The sequence below is a fragment of the Galleria mellonella genome, unplaced genomic scaffold, assembly GCF_026898425.1.
Source record: "Galleria mellonella isolate WM207_F2 unplaced genomic scaffold, CSIRO_AGI_GalMel_v1 utg171, whole genome shotgun sequence".
In the NCBI taxonomy this organism is placed as follows: Eukaryota; Metazoa; Arthropoda; class Insecta; order Lepidoptera; family Pyralidae; genus Galleria; species Galleria mellonella.
This window is the reverse complement of record NW_026442014.1, coordinates 1906925-1920320: the sequence shown is the minus strand read 5'-3', so window position 1 is coordinate 1920320 and position 13396 is coordinate 1906925. Positions and strand designations below refer to the sequence as shown.

Below are 13396 nucleotides of genomic sequence, written 5' to 3'. Positions count from 1 at the left end.
ATCTAGTTCAAAGAAGTAGATTCCTTATTTTTAATCGATTTTAAAAGACGAAGGTTCTAAGTTCGGATGTATTCTTTTTTATGTATGTTACCTCATAACTCCGTCAGTTTTTGTTTTTGATGGGTGAAATAAATCGAGGTGATATAATTCATGTTCAAAATAAAAAGATAAATGGTTAAAAAAAAATTACAGCTATGTTTTTTTTTTCTGCAATGGACATTAAAATGGTATTCAGAGACGATCAACTTAAAGTGAACTTGTTCTTTTATATAATTTTTGGCCATTCAATGTTATGATGGAAATTTCCACCATTATGCAAAGAAGGGTTAATTTAATTTTGATTACGTTTAATGGTGAATAATACAATTTGCTGATAGTATTATTTATGTAATTTAAAAATATATATTATTATATTTGATTACGTAATCTTTAAAAAAAAAATATTCACCCTTCTATAACAGTTTCTCATTTCTGTGTATTAACCAATGTTCCGTAAAAACATGTTCGATTAATCGACTACAGCCAATTTCTCTAACAAATTGGCTGTGTTATTCGATACAAATCCGATACCTACTTGTCGAGACCGTTGCCTCCCGTAACGGATTGCGGACGTGATACCTTGACGGCTTCTTTTCTCTTCTTGCTTTTTTTCGCCAGTTATTACAGTTGATGTTTGTAAATGATGATTAGCGGAAAAGAAGCATACGCCCCGTCTGATGGTAAAAGGGGTTACTGTACCCTATGGACGGCTATTTTTTTTTTGATGGGTGAAAATGGAATGGTAACTCCGCCTGCGCTAACGGGATACGCTGGCGGAGCACCAGTGAAGGGTGATAGATGAAAATGAAAACAGGTCAGTTAGTCCATCATGATGAATTCATCAGGAATCAACCATGTTAGTTTCCAGGGGGAACCGCTAGGAGGTCGACCTGGTTGGGTATATTGCTAGCAATGGGATTCTCAGTCTCCATCACTAACAATCCCTTTCCCCCCTATGGACGGCTATTAGAAAATATCTATTTTTAATAATGATGAAATTTTTCCTATTTGCGATGAATAAATGTAAACTTATGACTACGTCGTACCGGTCATGCTCCTTGCCTGTTTATTTTGGTTGAATTTTAAAACAGCAGCAGTCTGTAGTTCTTAAATAATATGTACCTATTTTGTCTGATACCACTGAGGTGGTAAACAGGCATACGGCCCACCTGATAGTAAGCGGTTACCATAGCCTATGAACGTCTGCAATACCAAGGTTATTATACGCGCGTTGCCGACCCTGAAGAAACCTCTTTACCCCCCTTTTGAAGAACCCCATGCTGTAGTCTCTTAGGATAAACTCTCTTGGAAAAAAAATAAGTACCTAAGAATAATAACCACAGATACTATCCTTAAATTTTGAATAACGTTTATGCCATTTTTAACGGAGTAAAAAAAAAGTAATGTAAGATCGGCAATAGCGTCCCCTTTAAAATAGCACCGAAGCCTAACTGCGGTTGTCAACCTGCTTGCCAAGCGTGACAACTACTGGCAAAACCGCCCTTATAGGGAGGCCAATGTTCAGCAGTGGACAGTTAACGGCTGATGCGATGTGATCAGTGAAGCAGTCAGTCGGTCGCACGGACAAAGTTGCGGCTAAAAACTAGTCTTACGATACAGTAAAGGTCCGTTCGCCCCGCGTGTCCACGTGTTCCGCATGGTGTAACTCCATTAATGCCATGCTTTTGTCCAAATATCACATGGCCAAACACGGATGTGACGACATACTGTACAATAATGCGGAGTGATTTCTATCTGTGTGTTCAACGAGCAATCAAAATTATATATTTCTAACGTACCTATGTTGGGGGGGGGGAGGGATTGTTAGTAATGCGAACTAGCAATATGCCTTTAATTTCATTGCTAGCAATATACCCTGTCAGGTCGACCTCCACGTGGTCCCCCCTGGACACCATCGTGCTGAATTCCAGGTGCATTCATCACGATGGGCTAACTGACCTGCCTTTTCATTGTCACTTATCATCCCTCACTGGTGCCCCGCCGGTGTATACCGTTACCGCAATGGGGTTACCATTCCATTATCATTCATTAAAAAGAAATACCTATATTAGATTAATTATTTTGCGTAATGTTTCCATTTCACATATTTCACTTACTTCACATGAGGGATGGGGATGGATTAAAACATCTTCAAGACCTAACTGCGATTGCTAATTCGCCCGCCAAGTGTGGCAACTATTGGCGAACCTCCCTAAGAGAGGGAGGTCTATGTTAATATAGTAATATATATATTTTTTAAATTATTTTTTATTTTTTTTCAAATATCCCCGTCACGCAGACGAAGCGGCGGGTAAGGTAGTTGGTGTAATAAAGTGCATATAATTTTGTTTCATAAAAGAACGTCTTTTATGAAACAAAAAAAAAAGTCTTCATAAAAAAAGTCTTCAGTCATGACAAGATCATTTAAAAACTAAATTACTTAACCGATTTTGATAAAATTTCTTTAGAACTAATCTATAAGTATATCCTTTTGGTTTAAAAAAAAAATTCAAATCTGTTTGTTACTGACGGAGTTATGAAGAGGATGAATCTCCTTCTTTTTTGAAGTCGGTTGAATATACTTTAAGGCACGTGTTAGTTTATCTACGTACACAGTTAGTGCGTAGTAATAAAATTTATTTAAATATTTACAGTTCCCTTTTTAATATTAACTTTGATAACATTAATGTCAGATTGTATCTACGGTATTCTGTCCATAGGTACTTCTATACAAGGAAAAGATATAGATGTTAAGTAAGTAATAAACAAGTCTGAACCTATTTATGAACTATTCTTTTCTTTATGAGTGAAATTTGAACGGTAGTATCATAAAAACTCAGTAAATGTATCACGGTCTTATAAATTTACTGAGTTTTTTTTCGAATTTAATATAATAATGGTTTATATATATATATATATATATATATATATATATATATATATATATATATATATATATATAATATATGCCCACCCTGCCTACGTTATTGTTATAAACTGCTGCTGAACTGCTGCTGTCCGCTGAAGTCTACTGACTGGGCACCAGTAAACTTCAGCGGACCATAAAAGATTGCGGCCAAAAAAAAATAGATTTCAGTTGACAAAACCAGTTATTTTGACTTAAAAACTAAACTATCCGATTTTGATAATATTTCGATGGAACCAATCTGTAAGTGTATCTTTTTAGATAAAAATATTTTTTCCAAAATAGTTTAAAACTGACGGAGTTATGAGGGAAAATACAAACGAATTGAAAACCTCCTTTTTGAAGTTGATTGAAATCAAACGCATCTGGTAGGTATTGCAGGTATTTACAGGTTACGGTAACAAATTATCATCAGTCGTCTCGTATATTCAAAAGTAATCTTAGTGGAAAAATGTCATTTATTATGAAATCATAAGAAAGGCGTAATTGGTCCTTTGCAGTTTAAATGAGCATAATATTGGAGACAGAGCCCTCTAGTATTCACAGTGTGAACGTTTTTTGTTACAATTCCATTCTACTTGTAGAACAATAAGTAACGCTACTCCGTAGCTTACGTGTACTGCCGATAGATAACGCTGTAGATAAAATTCTAAGTTTAAAATACTTTTTTTTATATGTTGGTATTTATCTAATATTTTTGCGGCATTAATTTGAAATTATAACTCTTGTGCTACTCAATAGGTTTTTAAGAACAAATATTTTGGCGGATGCAATATGTACCGTGCTATATGGAGCGAAAAAAAAAAAAGAATAAATAGCTATAGATAATTTATTTGTTTGGAACTACAAATCATTGCTTTTCAATTTAAAATGTTACTCAATTTCCGCTTAGTTGGCAACACTACAGAGAATAGACATATATACTTATTATATAAATATAGCTTAATCAAGGATTTTACACAAGTGGACGTGACAATGACACAAAAAATTCTGTTATTTACGATATAGTAATATAACGTAATTAACAGATTGTTTTTTGTCTTTGGTTAAATTAGTTGTTTAATTAGTAGTTGGTAACTTTTTTTATACTACGAACGTGGCAAACAAGCGTACAGTCCGTCTGGTGGTAAACGGACACTATAAGTTATGGACGCTTGCAACACTAGGGGTGTCACATGCGCATTCCCGACCAACTATATTTATGGCTATATTTATTTTATGTTAACGGATATTGTCATGTGGGTATACATTTTCATAAATATACTGAATAACTTGAACGACACCATATCCTTCAGGCCATTTCAGTTAGACGATATGTTAGAGTTAAATATACTATACATACCTACATAAAATACATACTAAAAATAATATAATTTGTAATATTAAAAAGCATTATTACTAAAAATAAATAAAAACCATAAAAATTATATAACGCCATCTAGTTACAAAGTTATTAAAACTATTATTCCTCTTAAACTTTTGGAAATAAATATTGTTTAATAGTAAAGTCACTTACCGAGGCCACATGAAGCCATTGGCGACGAGGTAGCAAACCCCTGATACGATTCCAGCCAGCAGGCCAAAGCTGACTCCAGCAGAGAGGGAGAGTGTATCTGGCATTTCTTTTCTTCTTTATTAAACCGACAAAGGCAATTGTTCCTGTCACTTGCACATTTACAGTGTCCACTGGTTTGTAATAATCATGATTGCGTCGTATTACAATATTTCACTAGCTTTTATGGTGGACACTGGATTTCATAGAGTGTGTATAATTCCTATAAGTTCCGCATCAAAATTTTGTGACATGTTTATTCGCGTAATATTACATGATACCTACCTATACTATAAAAAAAAATAGTTGAAAATTTTTCACAAAGTTGTCAAAATTTATTCAGCTGATTATAGTAATTTTTAAATAAACTTTAAAAAGTATAATATATTTAAACGTTACATTTAATAAATTATAGAATACTTTTTTGGACAAATTAAAAAAGACTATTGTTCTACATGTTCGATACCTGTTTATTAAAAAAGAAAAATTAAAAAAAAAATTAAAAATAAAAGTTCCTTTAAATTTTTTTTAAATATGCAATATGCTAGCAAGCGAAATTATTATTTTATGGGCCATCATAAACTTACCAGAGGGAGACTTTGTACAAAAGTCGATTGCTTGGGTACCTCTGTCCCATTCGTGTTTCTACCATGAAGCAGTTGTGTTTCGGTTTGAAGGGTGGGATATGGCGTGAATTTACTGGGTACAGAGGAATTACACCTGAGTCCTCAGGAATGGCAACGCATGGGGGGGTATCATGGGCGCAACAGTATACTCTGTTATGTCCATGGTACTGTTCATGTCTATAGGCGACGGTTACCACTTTCCTTCAAGTGGGCCGTCAGCTTGTTTGCCACCATAGTTCAATAAAAAAAAGTGTCATAAATACGAGTATCTTTCTATTACGTCCTGTACCTCGGTGAACTATATCTAGACAGATTAAAAAAATAATTATAGGCCAAGGGAAACACGATTAACTTAACAGTTGTTAAGCATAGACAATGCATTATCTAGATGCAGTAATGCGTGATTATCCGTCGCTTATTACAGTGCTAGTGTAAGGTTAAGCCAATTCTCACAGTAACATATCAGATAACGTGCGAACACAATGACCACAACGGGATGTCAGAGTGTACCAAATCATGAGAGTCTCTCAGACTACACTGAAGCCCTAGTGAACCATGCGGGATGATGGGAATTGGGAATTAATTTTGGAGAAAAGGAAAATGTACTGGTAGGTAATTCATTTTTACTAAATTATATTAATATTAGAATCTTTATAATATCTAATGGACTTTAATCCATGATTACTCTAAAATACCTTTGAAACAGATAACACCTTTATGTCCTCCGTTAAGAAAAACAGTGTTAGGAGCCAACTCGCCTGTACCCAGATTATGTAGGATTCTGAATGCTCACAGCGATCAAATTGACATCAATTTTGGATCCATCAACAGCAGATATAACTTATTGAGGCAAATCTTAGACATAAGTTCTTAATCTATTTATTATTCAGATATTGTTATTGTCATTGTTAATAATTATTAAATATTATAATAGTGCATGTGGTGTTCGCCTGTAAAACACTTTTACATCAGACAAAATATTTCTTGTGTTATTGATCAAGTAGCATGTAAAATGTAAAAGTTATAGGTGAACCTTATTAAATAAATAATTAAGTTACTAAAAAACCTACCTAAAAATCCTATACGTTCCTTTGTATGTGGCATATTGGGCAACACTAACTAATTGCCAAATTAAAGAAAAAAAAATATGGGAAAATACGAATAAGAAGCATTTATTGATTGTTACCATTGTGATCAATATGACGTCGATAACTCGGTTTTTTTTTTGATGGGTGAAAATGGTATGGTAACCCCGCCCGCGCTAACGCTATACGATACGCTGGCGGAGCACCAGTGAAGGGTGATAGATGAAAATGAAAACAGGCCAGTTAGCCCATCATGATGAATTCATCAGGAATTAACCGTGATAGTTTCCAGGGAGAACCGCGAGGAGGTCGACCTGGTTGGGTATATTGCTAGTAATAGGATTCTCAGTCTCCATTACTAACAATTCCTTTCCCCCCCGACAACTAGGTTTTCCATCACCAAAATAAATACATTTTGATGTGCATTTTAAAGAACACGATTGCTCTTCTAAAATTGAAAAAACTTCTTAAAAAAATATACCAAGTATTTCTCTGGATGGTAAAGGATACTAACGGTATCTCAAATTTTTTTTTTATACAACTTAGATAGACAAACAATCTGACGACCTACTTGATGGAAAGTGGTAACCGTCGCCTATAGACATGAGCAGTACCATGGACATAACAGAGTATACTGTTTCGCCCATGCGTTGCCATTCCTGAGGACTCAGATGTTATTCCTCTGTACCCAGCAACTTCACGCCATATCCCACCCTTCAAACCGAAACACAGCCATGCAAACACAACTGATTCACGGTTGAAACACGAATGTGACAGAGGTACCCAAGCAATCGACTTTTGTACAAAGTCTCCCTCTGGTAAATTTAATTAAATATTTTACGTCCAAATCTGTTTAAATATTTAGAAGTTATGTTGTTATAAAGAAACTCACATATGTGAGTCCTGAAAACATTACATTCTATTTTTGAGCAGTTGTGTAATAATACTAATAAAGCAACCAGTAATTGGTTTTAGCAAAGGAAATATCTGTGGAAATATTGTCCAACGTCTGACCTTTATACGTGATTGACTATCAATACGCTTTGCCAATGCGTTTGACCGATCACCGTACGTGTTACATAACTATATATTTGATGATTTTTCCATCGTGAATGGAAACAACTTGTCAAAGGTCCCATACACGTACACGAAAAAGCAGTTGTGTTTGCATAGCTGTGTTTCGGTTTGAAGGGTGGGATATGGCGTGAATTTACTGGGTACACAGGAATAACACCCGAGTCCTCAGGAATGGCAACGTACGGGAAGTATAATGGGCGAAACAGTATACTTTGTTATGTCCATGGTACTGCTCATGTCTATAGGCGACGGTTACCACTTTCCATCAAGTGGGCCGTCAGCTGGTTTGCCATTCTAAGTTGTACAAAAAACACATGTAGAGTCAACAAAATCATAGACAATCTAATGTCATATTTAGGTAGTAAATACTAGTTTTTATACGCGACTTTGTTCACATGAAGAATATATTTATAAACCGGGATAAAAACAGTTTTATCTCTATCCATTTCAAATACAACGAGTATGTTTACTAAATTTCATGACGATGGCGCTAAGAGGTAATAAACTCACTTCCACATTTGTAATATTTGTAGGATTTAATACTACATTCATATAAAAACTTCTTTATTTTAACAGCAATAAGGTTAAAAATAGAATGAAAACTCTCTAATGCCGTTTCGCGCGTAATGTAACATATCCCAGTCATAAATAAAATTGTTCGTTGAACTGAACTCACATAATCTCCGGCAAATGGTGGGCGCCTCGAGATGGGATGAACACCATGTTTTCATTCCTCATCTACATAAAATACGTTGTAGAAAATTGAACGTTAGTGATTTTTCTTAGGTATTTCACTAAATTAAGAAAGATGTCGTGGCCATATGGTGCCGGCATAGAATAGGCTACCCTTCCGATCCCGTGAGTGACTAAGGGCGAGGGATGGGCAGCAGCGTTCCTGTTATATATCCCTAAAGCCTAACTGCGGTTGCCAATCCGCCTGCCAAACGTAGCAGCTACTGGCAGAACCCCCTAAGGGAAAGGGTTATGTTCAACGGTAGACAGTTAAACGCTGATATGATGACGATGATGAAGAACGACGTCGAATATTCACAGAAAATATTTCAATAATTATAATAAATACCTTTGGAAAAATTTTACAGTTTCAACTTAAGCAAACCTTGTACTGTGAGTACTAGGACACTGATGGTTGAGTGGGATTTACAATGTGATTATTTTTAATTAACTAATATTATAAAAGAGGAAAGAATTGTATTTTTGTGTGTATGTATGTTTGTAATTAATAAACTCAAACACTACTTTGCCGATTTCAAAAATTCTTTCACCATTAGAAAGCTACATTCACCCTGAGTAATATAGGCTATGTTTATTGCTAGAAAAGATTAGGGATCCTTACTTAAACTTTAGTAATGTAACTCAAGGTGTTAGAAAATGCTATAAAATATCTTTGGTCGCGTGCGCTGCGGAAACTATTGGTGACAGAACAAAAGTATGTTCTATAATATTGAAGAAAATATCAATAACTACAAAAAACTTCGCGTCACTATATGCCCAATTATTATCATTATGTCACAATAATCACTTTTTAAAATGTTGTAAAAATGTCCACCCGCGCGAAGCCGGGACGGGCCGCTAGTTTTTAATAAATCAATAACATATGTTATTAAAAAATATGCTGTTATTAAATATACTAGAGGGAGACTTTGTACAAAAGTCGATTGCTTGGGTACCTCTGTTGCATTCGTGTTTCAACCGTGAAGCAGTTGTGTTTGCATAGCTGTGATTCGGTTTGAAGGGTGGGATATGGCGTGAATTTACTGGGTACAGAGGAATAACACCTGAGCCCTCAGGAATGACAACGTAGGGGGGGGGGGGGTATCATAGGCGAAACAGTATACTCTGTTATGTCCATGGTACTGCTCATGTCTATAGGCGACGGTTGCCAATTTCCATCAGGTGGGCTGTCAGCTTGTTTGCCATTCTAAGTTGTATAAAAAAATGTATTTATTTCCATAAGGTAATTGTTAATAAAAAAAAAAATACATATATATGTCGGTCAGAGAGAAGAGGAGACATACTTAAATATTGTTTTTTTTTTTTTTATAATGTAGATAAATATAGATTTTGCAAAATTTAGAATAAAATAAAACAAAAGTAAGTAAGGTTTCATGTCTATGGTTTCACATGTAGGCGTATGTGCTGGTCAGTGGTCACTTGTCAAGTTTTTGTCATGTTTACTCTCGTTTCCACACTCTCGATAATGACACCTCCGACTCACAATACGTTGTTACAATGGCTCATAGTTTTACAGTGTATAAAACTAACTCATTATCTAATAATGTAACACCGAAAGTAGACAGTTACTCTAATACAATCGATAGGAGGGAAAGGGATTGTTAGTAATGAAGACTGAGAATCCTTTTGCTAGCAATATACCCAACCAGGTCCACCTCCTCGCGGTTCTCCCTAAAAACTATCATGGTTAATTCCTGACGAACTCATCATGATGGGCTAACTGGCCTGTTTTCATTCTCATCTATCACCCTTCACTGGTGCTCCGCCAGCGTATCCCGTTACGCGGGCGGGGTTACCATACCATTTTCACCCATCAAAAAAAATACAATCGATTTCATTGGATCTGGTTACCATTAAAACAAAGAAATCTCTTTAATTTAATGAAAATAAATTCATATTATTATTTCGTATTTTTCTTTTTTTGTGGTGGTACTAGTGGTACCTAACTGGTATGTAATGAAACGGTAACCCCGCCTGCGCTAACGGTATATATATATATATATATATATATATATATATATATATATATATATATATATATATATATATATATATATATATCACATCAACCTTTAACTGTCCACTGCTAAACACTTGGCAGGCAGATTGGTAACCGCAGTTAGGTCGCTTCTTATAACACCCACAGGAAAGTGGCCTTTTTTAAGCCAGAACACACGGCGATATATATATATATATATATATATATATATATATAAAACATAATAACATATGTGGATATGTTATTATGTTTTATATACAAACAATTTTTATGCATTATGTCTATATGATTATTATTAACACTTTAAAACCCATCTGCATGATATTATCACTATCTAAAAATCTCTCTTATATTGTTAAACATCTTGTGTAAACATCAAACGAACTATAAATCATAATTATGAATAAAACTATGAGTTAATATTTATTAAGTAACAGTTAATGCATACGCATATCCATAATCGAACAGGTATGTAATAAATAAAAATATAATAGCAAAAAATAAATTAATTATGCATTAGGTTCTTTTTTTATACATGAGCAATACCATGGACATAACAGTACACACACATACTGTTTCGCCCATGATACCCCCCATGCGTTGCCATTCCTGAGGACTCAGGTGTTATTCCTCTGTACCCTGTAAATTCACGCCATATCCTACCCTTCAAACCGAAACACAGCCATGCAAACACAACTGCTTCACGGTAGAAACACGAATGGGACAGAGGTACCCAAGCAATCGACTTTTGTACAAAGTCTCCCTCTGGTAATAAAAATATAACAATAAAAAATAAATAAATTATGCATTAGATTTTATATTAATATTTTTTTATATAACTAATATAAATACTATCTGGAAAAAAAGATAACCAGGCCTACCGGTCCCATTGCTAGCAATATACACGGTTAGAGGGACATCCTTGTGGTCTTCCCTAGAAACCATCGTGCTGAATTCCAGGTGTATTCATGACGATAGGCTATCTTTTTTTTTATACCACTGAGGTGGCAAACAAGCATACGGCCCACCTGATGGTAAGCGGTTACCGTAGCTTATGAACGCCTGCAATACCAGAGGTATTACGTGCGCGTTGCCGACCCTGAAGAAACGTCTTTACCCCCCTTTTGAAGAACCCCATGCTGTAGTCTCTTGGAAAAACCTCGGCCTTTTCATTCTCACCTATCATCCTCACTGATGCTCCGCCAGCGTATACTATTAGCGCAGGCGAAACTACCATTCTGTTATCGGATGGAAGGGATTGTTAGTGATACAGGCTACCGGTCCCATTGCTAGCAATATACACGGTCAGGGGGACCTACTCGTGGTTCCCCCTAGACACCATCGTGCTGAATTCCATCTGTATTCATCACGATGGGCCAACTGATCTGCTTTTTCATTCTCGTCTATCATCTCTCACTGGTGCTCCGCCGGCGTATACCGTTAGCGCAGGCGGGGTTACCGTTTCATTACATACCAGTTAGGTACCACTAGTACCACCACAAAAAAAGAAAAATACGAAATAATAATATGAATTTATTTTCATTAAATCAAAGAGATTTCTTTGTTTTAATGGTAACCAGATCCAATGAAATCGATTGTATTTTTTTTGATGGGTGAAAATGGTATGGTAACCCCGCCCGCGTAACGGGATACGCTGGCGGAGCACCAGTGAAGGGTGATAGATGAGAATGAAAACAGGCCAGTTAGCCCATCATGATGAGTTCATATGTTATTATGTTTTATATACATATATATATATATATATATATATATATATATCGCCGTGTGTTCTGGCTTAAAAAAGGCCACTTTCCTGTGGGTGTTATAAGAAGCGACCTAACTGCGGTTACCAATCTGCCTGCCAAGTGTTTAGCAGTGGACAGTTAAAGGTTGGTGATATATATATATATATATATATATATATATATATATATATATATATATATATATATATATATATATATATAGTATATAACTCAATGATCACGCGGCCTCTGAAATACGACTATTTTCTGTTCACCTTGAATTTTCTTTATTTACAACCAATAATTATGTACGTAATTAGTTCGACTTAAGCATTATAATTTATTGACAGTAATTTAATTAATGAGTGACTTGTCTCCACTTTGTGTATTTCTAGCACACGAAGTGGTCATTAAACGAAGACAAATTTGAAAAATGATTGTTCAATCTTAGAGTTATAGTTTTAGTAATTATTGTATGAATACTAAATATATTTATAAATGGTTATGAGTAACTTCACACGTTTGTAAAATTAAATATTACTCTATCGTTCAAGTTCATTTTTAACCGACTTCAAAAAGTTTCTTTTTAGTTCTCAGTTCCGTTGTATTTTTTTTATGTTTATTACCTTAGAACTCCGTGTGTTTTAAACCGATTAGAAAAAATCTTTTTTTTTATGTGAAAAGATATACTTATAGATTGGTCTCATAAAAATTTTCTTATAAACGGTCCAGTAGTTTAGTTTTTACACCGAAATAACTGTTTTTTTTTCATAATTGTAGTCGATTTTTTCCGGTCACAATCTATATATATATATATATTGTGCTGTCCTCCTGGTATGGTAGGTAGGCGTAGGAAATAATAAACAATAATATGTCACAATGCGACTCACACGACCACCCGCCCGGACGTCACCCAGAGGAGTGTCAAGAGCGGGGGGACTTGCAGTCTAAACTTAAATGAGTACATCACACATATATATATATATACGAATACGAAAAACTTTCTACTATATATTTTACATCCATTTAATAATTTAAGCGTGTCTGAGAAATAAACGTCTTAACAGTGAAGAGGTACGAAAAATAAGAAAAAATAAAAATATTATGATTGTAACATTATAGCGACTTTAGTTTTTTCCTTGTTACAAACGAAGTCGCGTGTAATTATTATAGAAATATAAATAATCTTTATTGAAATAGACTTGTTTACAAGCTCTTTTAAGTTGTCATTTTTTATGATACTACTTTATTCGGTTGGATTCGGAATGTTTAATCTTCTGAAAATAATCCTCAACAATTACAGTTACTAAATTATTATGTACAAGATAACTTTATATTTGTATATTTGTGTGTCTGTGTGCGTGACTGCGTGCGTGCGTGCGTGCGTGCGGGTGTGCGTGTGCGTGTGCGTGTGCGTCCGTGTGCGCGTGTGCGTGTGCGTGTGAGTGTGCGTATACGTGTGCATGTGCGTGTGCATGCGCGTGCGCGTGCGTGTACGTGTGTGTGTCTATAATCGGAATTAGGTTCTATTTATATAGATTATTAAATAGAAAATAAGCAAGTAAACATGAGCGGATCACACTCAACGAGCAGC

The 13396-nt window shown here is 35.1% G+C and overlaps 1 protein-coding gene across 7 annotated transcripts in view; it reads right to left on the bottom strand.

The window, feature by feature from the left end:
* Nucleotides 1-13396, bottom strand: part of LOC113518558 (uncharacterized) — a 142215-nt gene that overhangs the window by 93398 nt on the left and 35421 nt on the right. For 5 of the 7 annotated variants that reach the window (XR_008252607.1, XM_052892862.1, XM_052892866.1 and 2 more), the window contains exon 2: nucleotides 4482-4740. The exons of 1 other annotated variant lie outside the window; for it this stretch is intronic. Coding sequence is in view for 5 of the 6 variants with exons in the window: in XM_052892862.1 (XP_052748822.1) it covers nucleotides 4482-4585 (104 nt within the window). In the remaining variant the exon portion in view is untranslated. The remainder of the gene's footprint in view (nucleotides 1-4481; nucleotides 4741-13396) is intronic. One more of the 7 variants, XM_052892864.1, reaches the window with a different exon arrangement.